The sequence below is a fragment of the Mobula hypostoma genome, chromosome 1 (genome assembly GCF_963921235.1).
Source record: "Mobula hypostoma chromosome 1, sMobHyp1.1, whole genome shotgun sequence".
NCBI classification, from domain to species: Eukaryota; Metazoa; Chordata; class Chondrichthyes; order Myliobatiformes; family Myliobatidae; genus Mobula; species Mobula hypostoma.
Window position 1 is genome coordinate 84,668,742 of NC_086097.1, and position 15,054 is coordinate 84,683,795.

The 15,054-nt window shown below is 39.8% G+C and overlaps 1 protein-coding gene across 1 annotated transcript in view; it reads left to right on the forward strand.

Annotated features, from left to right (window-relative positions):
• The window catches only part of LOC134358591 (cytochrome c oxidase assembly protein COX16 homolog, mitochondrial), an 80,609-nt gene that overhangs the window by 13,572 nt on the left and 51,983 nt on the right, over positions 1 to 15,054 (forward strand). The window contains exon 2 of the mRNA XM_063071113.1: positions 13,753 to 13,830. Within this exon, the coding sequence (XP_062927183.1) occupies positions 13,753 to 13,830 (78 nt within the window). The remainder of the gene's footprint in view (positions 1 to 13,752; positions 13,831 to 15,054) is intronic.

Here is a 15,054-nt window from a genome sequence, read left to right on the forward strand (position 1 = left end):
TGAAACAAACAAGAACATCTCATGCACTCAAACTTTATTTATATTATCAAAAAGCTCATTCAGATTTTTAAAATCAGAACACTTACTAAATTGGGAACAAATATTCAGCACAGGCATTAACTGCAATTTATTGCTTATTAAACCTAGAGCAATAGCATGAGTCATTTTGAAGGAATATTATTGTTCTTTAAGACTTGAAGCACAGAAGCACAAATTTAAGTGTGTGTGGGCAGAACGAAAAGGTTACAAATAAAATAATTGCTGTCACATGCGAAATGGAAAACTTGGCTCAAAATCTGCTGGAATGTGTCATTACAAACTATTCACCTTTTTGTTAGGTCTTTCTCCTCGTCCTTTAAAGAACGTGTGATGCACGTTGCTAGAAAGGAAGCATTTAGCAGGCGGCAAAGGTAAACTGTATTTATGGTGAATGAAATAAATTGCAGAAACTCGTAAAATTAGTCATTTTCATCATGGGTACTTGGTAGTATCCAGGATATGTTCAAGGAGTGATGCCTTAGGAAGGCGGCATCCATCAAGCGCGACCCCCACGCCCAGGACATGCTCTCTTCTCATTGTCACCATTGGGAAGAAAGTACAGAAACTGGAAGGCACACACTCAGTGATTCAGGAACTGCTTCCCTTCTGCCATCCGATTTCTAAATGGACGTTGAACCCACGAACACCACCTCACTACGTTTTTTATTTCTGTTTTTTCAACTATTAATCTTAACTTCATCTATTCAATACACATGTATGTACTTAGTTTTTTTTTCCTCTATATTTATTTATCATATATTTTATTGCACTGCTGTTGTAAAGTTAACGAATTTCATGACATATGCTGGTGATATTAAAACTGATTTTGATTCTAATTCTGATGGAAGAAATGAAGTGTCTTACTGCAGAGATTTAAGAAAAGAGAATGAGAAGCAATAACTGGGAAAGAAACGGGGGCAATGGGAGTTCATTTTAGGTTCTGAGAGGGAAAATGACTGGATTGAGAGAGAAGGAAATTATGTTTCACTATTTTCTCTTTCTGTATTACAGAGGCTAAGTGTGCTTTCTACAATACTCTGAAATAGGTGAGATGATTGATGGTGAGCTTTTGTGCAATGCAATTGAAAGAAAGTCATCTGTTATTTAATAAGACAACAAAGAAAACTATGTTAAAGATACATGGTATTATGTTCCTAGCAAATTCTGAGATTACATATTAGAACTTTTATCCTGAAAGCATAGACCCGTGCTGAGTAAAGTTTACAAATAATCATGCCCATTGCCATTTTACCTGCATGAGTTTAAACTCTGTGTCAATGAATTTTTCCATCATGGGGAATCATAAGGAAATCTATTTCTCTCCTAGATATGAAATATCTGCAAGAGGCATTGACTAGAAACCAGCAGAGGGAATGAGGTTAAATTTTGTATTTATGCACCTTGTCTTTCCCACTTTGTCAGAGAGCAACATGAAGACCAACTTGAAACCTGTTCCTCCTTGTACTGAGACTCCAGAGTTCTCTCAGGACCTGAAACTGAACTTTTGATCTACATAGCAGGGCTGAGAATTTTTTACTCACCAGATCATTGCTTGTAAACATTTTTATATTATTATATAACATTTGTTATTATTATCTTTGGATGCAGTTTTGTTAAAGCATTTCCATTGGTGAACTGCATTTTGCACTGTGGATTATTGAGGGCCAGAACTGCTTGACACTGGGCAAGGTCGTTTGATTCCAAACAATTGGTTTATTGATCATTACAGAATGTCTCTTTGGTGCTCTCCCTCTCCTCTACCTTCCCCATTTCCCAACCATGATTTCCCCCCCCCCCCTCTTGGAGGAACAAAACCTTATATTCTGTTGTGGTAGCCTCCAACCTGATGGCAAGAACATCAGGTTCTTAAACTTCTGGTAATCCCCCTCGCCTGCTTCACTATTTCACATCTCCTTTTCCCTCTCTCATTTTATCCCCTTGCCTGCCCATTGCCTCTCTCTGCTGCTCCTTCCTCCCTTTTTCTTTCTTCCATGGCCTTCTGTCTCTTCTTTCACCAATCAACTTTCTAGCTCTTTACTTCATCCCTCCCCCTCCAAGTTTCACCTATCACCGGGTGTTTTTCTCTCCCCTCCCCCCACTTGCTAATCTACTCCTTAGCTTTTTTCCTCCAGCCCTGCCGAAGGGTTTCGGCCTGAAATGTCGACTGTACTTTTTCCATAGATGCTGCCCAGCCTGCTGAGTTTCTCCGGCATTTTGTGTGTGTTCCCTTCTCCCTGCCCCTTTACCCACTCTCAGTCCATAACAAAATCAGGTTTATCATCATTCATCATGTCATGAAATTTATTTATTTTTTGCAGCAGCTGTACAGTGTAATACGTAAAATTACTACAGTACTGTGCAAAAGTCTTAGGCACCCTAGCTATATGTATATGCCTAAGACTCTTGCACAGTACTCCAGCACTGCATTGCTGGAAAAGCTGAGAATGCTTTTCGATAGATATAACATTCTACACAAAAGCAAAAGGAAAATATCTGGTGGTTCTTGTCTATTACTTTTTATTAAAAGGCAAATATACTCTATGTTCTAAGGGACATAAATTGTGTTCTATTTTTGAGATTGGCCTTGTGGTGGATGAAATGGAGAACGCTGTAAATCTAATTCTACCACATCTTGACCTCAAACCACTATGACAGATTGGCAACCAAACTGATAGCAGCATGCTCATTCTGTTAAATGTCTTCATGCATTTTGAGAATTGCTTTGTCATTTGCATCAACCTTTCCTCTCTATTGCCCCAGTGTTATACCTACCAGTATTCTTTTTGGTGTATCTAGAAACATAGAAAACCTGCAGTACAATACAGGTTCTTTGGCCCACAATGCTGTGCCGAATATGTACTTGCTTTACAAATTACCTAGGGTTACCCATAGCCCTCTATTTTTCTAAGCTCCATGTTTCTGTGTTGTCATTTCAGACTAGAAAGAGGTAACAACAGAGAATCCTGTATTGAATACAGCCATCTTCATAGTGTGCAGCAACATCTATTGCAACAATCTCAAGGTCGTCCAACATAATACACTTGTTCTTAAAGGGACATTGACACTAATGTTGCACTGAGGCGCAGATAACTTGGAGTTGGCTTTAAATGAGACACTTGCCAATGGCACTCGGCACTTGTCCTTAGGCTTCCATTCTTGATTTTTTTGGTATCCCTCAAACTTTAGTATCCACAATCACTGGTCTAGTTGTAAAAGGTTCATCTTATGGCATCCTGCATGCATTGTTAATGTGTCTGAAAAGCTGCCTGCATAAATTTATCTACCAACCTATTGGGATGGTGGAGTCTGTAATCTTTGTGGGTTGATTCACCATATTGATAGTAGTTTATTCTGTTTGCAGAATCCATATATGAATCAGAATCAGGTTTATTATCACTGGCACGTGACGTGAAATTTGGTAACTTAGCAGCAGCCGTTCAATGCAATACATAATCTAGCAGAGAAAAAAAATCATAATAATAACTAAGTAAATCAATTATGTATAGATTTTTTAAAAAATGTGCAAAAACAAATACTGTATATTTTTTAAAAAGTGAGGTAGTGTCCAAAGATTCAATGTCAGTTTAGGAATCGGATGGTGGAGGGGAAGAAGCTGTTCCTGATTCACTGAGTGAGTGCTTTCGGGCTTCTGTACCTCCTACCTGATGGTAACAGTGAGAAAAGGGCATGCACTGGGTGCTGGAGGTCCTTAATAATGGACGCTGCCTTTCTGAGACACCGTTCCCTAAAGATGTCCTAGGTACTTTGTAGACTAATACCCAAGATGGAAGGCTGACTAGATTTACAACCTATCTCCATAAAAATGGTACAAATTTGCAAATGGTAGCTCCATATTAGAAAATAAGCGTGTCACATTTCCAATCCAGTTCTTGCTTAAATAATAATCATTCCTTCAACTCTGAAAGTTTCAGATTCCATCTCTGTTCTTGCTACTCTGGGATCTTAAACCATACAACTTGATTCAAGAGGAAGGAATTTCTAGAGCAAAGAAAACAGACCGCTAGAGAAACTCTAAGCATCTAAAAAGGCAACGGGATAATCAAATGTTTTGGGTTGCGATCTTGCATCTGGTCCTGCTGAGCTCCTCCAGCAGTCTTTTTGTTCCACATTCCAGCATCTGCAGTCTCTTGGGAATACAGAAAGAAATTCTGATCTGGTGTTCGGATTTGTATTGAACCTTAACCTCTCCTCGTACATGGTCCTGAGACCTGGAGTACTTACAGCATCATCATCAGGCACTGGAAAAAACTTAAAGATTCAAAATACATTTATTACATTATACAAGAATGTATACATTGTACAACCTTGAGATTTGTTTGCTTACAGGTAGCCACAAAGCAAAAAACCTGAAGAACCCAATTAAAAAAAAGACCAACACCCAATGTGTAAGAGAAAGGGAAAAAGTAAACGAGTCATGCAATCTACAACGTTCTGAACCTAATTGAGTTCTCAGATCCAGACCCAGAGTAGGCCCAAGGTCTTACTTACCAGTTTGTCGTATTAACGGGCACAGAGTACACCATCAAGGCAGTCTTCATAGCCTCAGCACCATGGAGAGCGGAGTGACCATCTCGGAGAGGGAGCGAAATCAGCTCTCGCCTTGGATTCGGACACCTTGTCTTTTCGGTCTATCTAGGCTGACATTTAAATTGACCAAACAATGGATCGTATTTCACGTTGTACCCAGAAACCACTGCAGTGAAAGGCTGCATTGCCCTGGAGAGAGGAGTGAACATCACAGGGAGCAAACGAAGTCAGCTCTTGCCTCCAATCTGGTCCGGTGATTAAAATATCACTCACAATGTCTCTGCAAAATACTAAGTTTGTACTTCAAATTCACTGGTAGGAGGAACAAAGTATTGCCATTGTCCTTTTCTGAGCCCAAGTCCCAGTATCAAATTGTAGACAATGTAGCCAAATCTGTTGTGACAGAGAAAAAGATCCTGAATAGTACTCATTGCTTCTCTGACCCCTAGGAGCCTCTGGCTAACAAAGTGGAGAGTTTGAGAAGGGATTCAGAATCTCAAAACCAAAAATAGAAACACACAGAGGTTCTGTTTAAGTGACAGAAGGAACACATCACCTCTCAAGCTGTCCATCCAGAGGATCCATCAGCACCTCCTACCCCATCTGTGAAAGGATGTGTGGTTTTTACATTGACACTCTCAGGACAGGTTTCCCACGCCATCTGAAGGTAGAGCATTCCTCCTACCCCATCTGTGAAAGGATGTGGTTTTTACATTGACATTCTCAGGACAGGTTTCCCCCGCCATCCGAAGGTAGAGCATTCCTATGAAACGGTTTGTAAGCTAGAATGTCGTAAAGTGAAGAAGCAATTGCCATTTATTTATATGGGAAAAATTTGTGAGCATTGGCAGACCCAAAAAATAACCTACCAAATCATGCCAAATAACATATAAAACCTAAAATAACAGTAACATATAGTAAAAGCAGGAATGATATGATAAATACACAGCCTATATAAAGTAGAAATACTTTTCTACAATCATTGTCGAGCTGTCCACTGTAGCGAAAATCTCACGCAAGTGCTCTCGGCAGATACACTCTCTCCAGTAACCTTTAAGCTATGAAGCTGCCAAATCATACCAAATAACACATAAAAATACACAGCCTACATAAAGTAGAAATAATGTATGTACAGTGTAGTATCACTTACCGGAATCCGGAAGACAGCACCAAGCACACTGATGATAGTGTGTTAGGCTGAGTTGTCGGAGGTTGGGGTGGTGCAGTGGTCTGAGTCCCCACCCTCAAGGCCGCGGACTGATACATTGCTGTGAAGAATGCAGCGGTACAGCGGTAGCCGGGACGCACCCAGCACATCTAAGGAAAAGGCTGAAATAAACAAGCTAAGTAATTAGGTGCCGCCCGGCAGGTAAATGTCGGCCCAGATCAGAGGCGACGCAATCGGCAATTACCTCTGATCTGGGCCGACATTTAGGTGCCGGCCGGCACCTAATTAATTAGCTTGTTTATTTCGGCTTTTTTCTTAAAGATGTGCTGGGTGCGTCCCGGCTACCGCTCCACCGCTGCATTCTTCGCAGCCCGGTATCGGTCTGCGGCCCGGATGTTGGGGTGGTGGGACACTAGAGTGTCATCTCATCGTCGTCTGTTTCCATCAGGGCAGGCAGGTCATCTTCTATGTCTGCCTGCCTCGATGTCGAAGATCGAGGTTCGTCATCTGCTGTGGCTGATGAGGAAGGCTTGAAAAATGGCAGTATGCTTGACTGCTGAGCCTTGCACATTTTTCTGTCACACAGTTCTTTGTAAGCACTCAAACCATCCTGCAAATATGCCCTAAACCTATGTACCCTTTCAAAATTAAAGTTGTACTTTTCTGCAATCATTGCAGCAAAAATCTCATGCAGTTGCTTCACTTCACTTTCGGTCCGTTCGCTACTGCATTCGGTTTCAATTGTTATCCTTTCCTCTTCCAATTGCATCAACTCTTCATCTATCAGTTCTTGGTCATGGGATGCCAAAACCTCTTCAACATCATCTTCATCAACTTCCATAAGCCAAACTCACTTTGTCCTTACTTCGTTCACCACGATTGAAAAGCTTAATTATGTCTAGTTTTACGCTAAGTGTAACACCCTTACGAGCTCTTTTAGGCTTTTCCGATACCTTAGAACTCATCTTGCTAACGGATGCTCAAAATAAATCGATGTAAAGCACAGATGCTCACAAGCACGTGTTTAAGCAATGCCGGCTAGAATGCAGTTCCGGGGGAGGAGCTTGGCTGCTTGGGGTGCGCGCTGCCTTTTTTCATAACAGTGAAAACACCTTCTGTTAGCGAAAACAGGTAACTAATGTAGGTCTTTTGTAACAGTGAGGTTTCGTAAAGCGAAGGTTCAAAAATCGGAGGACACCTGTACCTATAAAACCCAAGTGGGTGAAAATCTCCTTTGATCCTGAGTAACTGCCTAGGAAGAAGGAGAATTATTCTTCGTCCAAGGTCATGGTCACATTAGACAGTTATCACTTTGTACAGCTGGGTTCCCATGTGCAGTGCAAATGTTCTAGTCCCAAAACTACAGTGTTGTCTGCCTTTCAAAAGGACCTCATTGGCTTCAGGTGCGTTGGAACATTCTGAGAGCACCAAATATGTTGCAATTTTTTTTTATTCCTCCATTTAAATTTTTTTTTTGTTCTCTGCAATACTTAAGCCTTGTTGCGATTACTGGGTTAGTTAACATAATGGCACTTGAATCAAAGCTGCATGTGACAAGGAAACTTGCCAAGAATGTATTTCCAGGGCTTTTCAGCTTTTTGGAGACTTTGATATTAACCTAATTACTAAATAATTACCATCAACAAATCACTTTTACTATCAGAGGAAACAACACATTGGACCACTGTTACACTACCATTAGGAAAGCCTACTGTGCTATTCCATGCCTTCACGTCAGAAAGACTGATCACTTGGCTATACTCCTACTCCCTGAGTATAGGCCAATACTGAAGACTGCAGCACCAGTAGTGAGGACCAGGATGGTATAGACAAGGGACGCACAGGAGCATTTACAGGACTGCTTTGGATCAGTGGACTGAACTGTATTCAGGGATTCATCTTCAAACCTGGATGAGTGTGTCACAGTTGTTACCGACTTCATTAAAACCTCTGTTGGTTATGGCTAGAATCATCTCCTGCCTTATCAAGCACCTGGACCCACTGCAATTTGCCTTTTGCCGCAATAGGTCCTTGGCAGACACAATCTCAATGGCTCTTCAGATGGCCTTGGATCACCTGGACAATACTAGTACCTATGTCAGGATAACTATGAAAACTTGCTGTGCATTCCCAAATCAAAGCCTTGGATGAACCAGAAAGTACGTCGTCTGTTAAGGGCTAAATATGTGGCATTTAAGTCTGGTGACCCAGATCTGCACAAGAAAACCAGGTTTGACTTTTGGAGGGCTATTTCAAGGGCGAAAAGAGGATTCAGAGCCAGGTTGGAGGCAACATCAGATGCACAACAACTCTGGCAGGGTTTGCAAGACATTATTCCTACAAAGCAAAACCTAATAATATGAATGGCAGTGATGCTTCACTACCAAATGAGCTCAGTGCCTTCTATGCCCGCTTTGAAAGGGAGAATATAGCTACAGCTGTGAAGATCCCTGCTGCAGCCGGTGACCTTGTGATTTCTGTCTCTGAGGCGAATGTTAGGCTGTCTTTAAGGAGGGTGAACTTACACAAGGTGGCAGGCCCCAATAGAGTACCTGATAAGTCTCTGAAAACTTGTGCCAACCAACTGGCAGGAGTATTCAAGGACATTCTTAACATCTCAGCGCTACGGTTGTAAGTTCCCTCTTGCTTCAAAAAGGCAGCAAATATACTAGTGCCTAAGAAGAGTAGTGTGTGGGCTGCCTTAATGACTATCGCCCAGTAGCACTCACATCTACGGTGATGAAATACTTTGAGAGGTTGGTTATGGCTAGAATCATCTCTTGCCTCATCAAGCTCCTGGACCCACTGCAATTTGCCTTTCGCCACAATAGGTCCTTGGCAGATGCAATCTCAATAGCTCTTCACCTGACCTTGGATCACCTGGACAACACAAATGCCTATGTCAGGATGCCGTTTGTTAACTGTAGCTCAGTGTTTAACACCATCATTCCCACAAGGCTGGTTGATAAGTTACAAAACTTAGGCCTCTCTGTGCTATTGGATCCTTGACTTCCTAACCGGAAGACCACAACCTGTGTGGCTTGGTGATAATATCTCCTGCTTGCTAATGATCAACCCTGGTGCACCTCAGGGGTGTGTGCTTAGCCCACTGCTGTACTCTGTTTATATCCATGATTGTGTGGTTAGGTGTAGCTGAAGTACCATCTATAAATTTGCTGATGATACAACCATTGTTGGTAGAATCTCAGATGGAAATAAGGGGGCATACAGCAAGGTACACCAGTTAGTAGAGTGATGTTGCAACAATAACCTTGCACTCAATGTCAGTAAGATGAAAGAGCTGATTGTGGACTTCAGGAAGGGTAAGACAAGGGAACATGAACCAGTCCTCATGGAGGGATAAGAAGTGGAGAGAGTGAGCAAGTTCAAGTTCCGGGGTGTCAAGATCTCTGAGGATATAACCTGGTCCCAACATATTGATACAGTTATAAAGAAGGCAAGACAGCAGCTACTTTATCAGGAGTTTGAAGAGATCTGGTTTGTCAACTAAGACACTCAAAATTCTACAGATGTACCATGGAGAGCATTCTGACAGGCTGCATCACTGTCTGGTATGGGCATGTGGGTCCACTGCACAGGATCAAAAGAAGCTACAGAAAGTTGTAAACTTAATCAGCTCCATCTTGGGTACTAGCCTCCATAGTACCCAAGGTACCTTCAAGGAGTGGTGCCTCAGAAAGGCGACATCCATTATTAAGGACCACCATCACCCAGGGTATGCCCTTTTCTCATTGTTACCATGAGGAAGGAGGTTCAGGAGCCTGATGGCACACAGTGCCAGCATCTTCCCCTCTGCCATCAGATTCCTAAATGGACATTGAACCCATGAACCCTACCTCACTTTTTAAATATATATTATTTCTGTTTTTGCACTTTTTTTACTGTATTTATTTTTCTTTCTATATTATCATGGATTGCATTGAACTGCTGCTAATTTAACACATTTTGTGACACTTGCCAGTAATAATAAACCTGATTCTGAAATCTGAATTAAATGCTCAATACCAATATACTGTACTTCTGATTTTAATTATGGTAAAATCTCATTTTATACATAATATTTGTAAATGATTAGCAGCTGTTCAATTCAGAACATCAGTCAAAGTTTAGATGCTAGAGTAGTTGTAAAGGAAAGATGAGATGGTTAGAGTGAGTGGCTTCCCTGAATGTGTTGTGACCCATCTTTTGTCCTTTTATTTTTTTCTGGCTGGCTATTACATAACTGTATTTTAATAAATCTAAGTAAAACTCTTGGCAGTGCTTTAGGCTGAGTTAAGATCATCCACAAGAATCCATTATAATGAAGTTAAGACTTCAGTTTAACGCTTTACAGATTTTTAAGCTTTTTAAGGTCCGTTTATCATGTTTTTTCCCCAATAAAGCAAATGAATGTCAGCTCTTGTTACAAGATCTGGAATATGTGACCCAAAAGTCCCTTTATCTAATGGTGAATGAAGAATACTTAATGTCAGTTTAGCTTCTCCTCTCTGCCTTTCACATATTTGTCCAAGACTGTGGAATCCTGTGACACTGCCACTGGGTGCTGCCAGTGTGAATTCTCTCTTTGCTTATTGTGTTTGACAAAATATTTTGGATATGAAATGTTCTGTACAGCTGGTATTTTTTTTACACACTGATTAAAATGAAACCTTATTTTGTGTGTGTTTCTTTTCACCAGTATGTGAACTTCTGTTAACAACTACTATAATTTACAAAAAAATGCCTTCTGTGTACTTTCAAAATGGATATGCATTGCATGTTTAATACAAAAAAATAGAGCTGGGATTAGTAATTTAAAAGGTTAAGGGTGTAAGAAATTATTCAGTTTACAAACATTTGATTTACAGATTTTTGCTGTAATACCATTGACCTTGTTCGGTATACATTTGGTATACAAAATCAAAGGTATTTTTTGCCAGAGCAAATAATACACCACTCTCCGTGCATTGGAATGCACTGCACCCAAATGCTGTAATACTCCTTTTAATTTATAAACTTTTGCTTCCAGAATTTATCCTTTGGTAAATTGAGGAATTGCTGCAGTTTGGATGTACGTGCTCTCTATAGTGTTGCAAATTGTATTGACGGTATTGAATTTTCTTCAAGCAATGCATTTGTACATAAAGCCACACAAATGCTCTGTATGAAATGCTTGACTGCAGTCGATCGTTTTCATGTATCTTCCTGTCATTTCATGACCCTATCAAGCTCTTGTACTAATCAATTAGAATTTCCCCTGCCTCTAAAACTTTAATGATTTTATGTTTGAGATGAGATGGCAGGGTAAATGTGCATATATACAGTACATGTTTCAGATAGGTTAGGTAGATAAGGTTGTAAAGAAAACCACATTGGCCTTAATAAATCGAAGTATTGAGTATAGGCGATGAGATGTTATGTTGAAGTTGTACAAGACATTGGTGAGGCCTAACGTGGATTATTGTGTACAGTTTTGGTCACCGACTGATGGGAAATATGTAAGTAAGATTGAGTGAGTGCAGAGAAAACTTATAAAGATGTTGCTGGGTCTGGAGGACTTGAATTACAAGGCAAGATTGAATAGGTTGGGACTTTATTCCTTAGAACATGGAAGATTGAGAGGAAATTTGATAGAGGTATACAAAATTATGAGGGGTATAGAATCGGTAAATGCAAGCAGGCTTTTTCTACTGAGGTTCGGTGGGACTACAACTAGAGATAATGGCTTGTGGGTGAAAGGTGAAAAGTTTAAGTGGAACTTGAAGGGAAACTTCTTTACTCAGAGGGTCATGAGTGTAGAACAAGATGCCAGTGCCAGTGATGCATGCGAGCTGGATTTCACCATTTAAGAGAATTTAGATAGGTACATGAATGGTATTGGTATGGGTATGGGGGGCTGTGGTCCTGGTACAGGTCAATAGGAGTAGGCAATTTAAATGGTTTGATGTAAACTAGATGGGCTGAATGGCCTGTTTTGTGCTGTTCTTTTCTATGACTGTATGACTAACAGATCAGTTATAGTACCAATCTGATCCAGGTATGTTCCATTTTATCTTAATTATACTTCAGACTTTTTGTTCCATTCTTTTTTTATATTATTTCATTCTGACTAATATTTTAACTTTTGACACCCCTGCAAGTTAATAGCACAATCGTTAGACTATAATTAAGCAGATTCAACTTCGTGTAACTAGCAGCATGGATAAAGTGGACACCAGTAAGTGAACTAGATGTGGAGATCCGACACATTCCCACAAAAGGCTTCTGCACAAGTATGTAAGACATTGATAAATATTTTAACAGGAATAGTAGACTGGGTATCCATCTCTGATAAATCTGTATTTTTAAGATGGGAAGCTATAACTAATGAGTACCATACTAATAACTGCTGCAGCCTCAACCATGTAAGTTGGTGGTTCTAATGAAAGTACAGAATGTATTGCAGCCTATCCTGTTATTAGAAAGGTAAGTTTTCAAAGCAAGTTGTGAGAAAATACCATGTTCAGGGGGACGTAGAAATGTTAAGCAGGTCGGCAAACATTTGGCAGATGGAGTCTGATTGAGGTTGCCCATATTGGTAGAAAGAGAATATTGTTTAAATGTAGGGACTACAGAATGCAGCTGTGCAGAGGGATTCACAAGTAATTAGAAAGAAAAAAAATGCAATGTTAGCACCTACATAGCAAGAAGGACTATAAACATAGGGAAGTCTTGTTACAGCTGTATAGAGTTCAGCTGAGACCAGGCCTGGAGTACTCCACTATAGCATCTTTGATCAGAAGTGTTAACGCTGTTTTTCTCCCCATATTTTAGATTCCCAGCATCAGCATTTTTATAAAACATTTTTACTCTGCAGTTTTGTTTTCTGCAGTTAAGGAGACATACATGAGTAGTGAAGAAAGCTCATTGGGTTGATTCTTAAAATGACAGTCTTTCAGTATAAGGAATAATTAAGCCACAAAAATCTATACTCAGATTAGAATGGGTTCCCAACCATTATTATACCATGGACCCCTACCGTTAACAGAGGGACCCGTGGAACCCAGGTCGGGAAATCCTGGTTCGGTATTCTCTTTGAAACCCAGGATGTTGAGGGGGCTCAGGGTGGTGAGAGGTATGGAGGGCTATGCTCTGGGTGTAGGTAGATGGGCTACACAGCAAACCATGCTGGTATGGACTAGATGGGCTGAAGGACTTGTTTCTGTCCCATAGTGCTCTTTGAGTTTATGGGGATCAAGCATGAACATGGAATTGCAGATCAAAACTGTAGAATGCTCCAGATATGGAAGAATCCAAACCCTGTACAGTTGTAGCAAGATTTCTTATTTTTATGCTCCCTCTCCTTATTAAATGGTTAAGGAGTCTTAAGATGCCATTTGGCCTTCTGTTCTTACTGCATATGCTACTTGCTAATCTGAAACCATTCAAAAAGTACATAAGAAGGCCATTTGTTCTATTCTGGCCTTGCTAGCCCTTTGAGTTCAATTAATCCATTTCCTTTTCCCTTTCCTCATGTTCGTGCAGATTTTTTTTTCATATCTATTCAATTACCTCCAATACTCTTTCAACTACTGCCCTCTAGATCATCATAAATAGTAGGAGATTCTCAATATCTCTCTGCCTGTTCTTTTCTAATCATCTTAAACATGGACTTTGGTTTTGAATCTGCCTTCCAGTAAAGGTATCTTAATATGTACTTTATCAAATAATTTTGAGTATGTGTATTAAATTTTCCTCTTCAATCCCTCCCCCCATTCTATAAAGAGGAGAAGGATGTTTTCTTCATAAAATTGAAGCCTCCTTTTATTTTCTGGGTCTTTGCCTTGATGCAGATTCAAGACCATAATACATAGGAACAGAATTAGGTCTTTTGGCCTATCAGATCTGCTCTACCATTCTTTCATGGCTGATCAATTATCCCTCTCAAGTAAGACCATAAGACATAGGAGCAGATTTACTTCAATAACATTTCAATAACAACCTTTTTTTTTACACAGTTACTTATTGTTGGAGGATCCTTCGGTCTCCGTGAGTTTACCCAAGTTCGGTATGATGTCCAAAAGGTGAAAAGAAAGGTAAGCACTAGAAGAATCTAAAATTAGTGGTAGACTTGATTTGAAAACTGTCTTGCAAAATGAATAATGTTGCAAAAGATACCATTTCACAGCAAACTATTTTTGTCCTAACTGCTGCAATTTACCATTATTTTCATTGCCTTGCCTTGATGCCATGGATTTGCACTGGAAACAGTGCATAACCTAACTTTTGCTGCATGTAATGACTACTGAAGCATTTCAATAATCCCTTAAAATAAAACACTCCTATCAAACTAACAGCATTGTTAATACAGGAAAGGAAAATACGTTTTAGCTCTGTATAGATCGGTATATATTGTTCATTTTCAAATGGCTGAATAACGAAGCAAGTTCCAGTGATCATGGTACTCATCCCTGGTCCTGACTGACTTCCTTGTGTTGGTGTATGGGTAATTGGCTTCTAATTAGAGTCATGCCACCGATGGCCAGGATTTCCTGTTTAGCAGTGAAGAACAACATTTAGTGTCGACCTTGAAGAAACCAATCCACAAAACTTCAACTGGTGGCAATGGATTTCCATATTCTCATTGTGAATGTCTGTCTGCTTCTGTTCTAAAGAGAATCTGTGACTTTAGTCAATAGTGATATCATGGAGTAAGCTCAGTAGCCAATTGGTTGGAGAAGTTCCGACATAGCAATCAATTCCAGAGTGAAGAAAATCACCGATTTTTAAAATATTTTGAACACTTTACCAGAGATGAAAATAAGAATGTAACAGATACATGAATGGGACTAGAAGTTGAAATATCAATATTTAATTTGGGGGAAAATGCCAAATTGTACCCTTAGTTTTTAATTTTTAAAATCCTGGAACTTTGAAATAATTAGACTTCAAAAGAAAATGAGGACTTCAAGATAAAGACTGGTGAGACTCAACATGTTAGTTAAGAATTCTATAACATTTTGTGAAATAATGTGTTTTACACCAATGAGTGTTAATAAATACAGTTCACCAGTTCTGTCTTATTACCTCAGCAACATGCATCTTGTGTAAAACAAATTCTGGTTTTCCATTTTTAATGCTACACGTGCAGAATCTAGAAGTTGTAGTCAGTCTTTCAGTAATGATAACAAATGGTTCTGTTACTGCAATTGCAAATTCCTGATCTGTGTCTGCTTTCCGTTTGTAATGTGAAAGCCAGAATGTAATTAGGCTGCTTAATTGAGAAGGAGCTATAATGCTACTTAATACTTTTGTCAGTT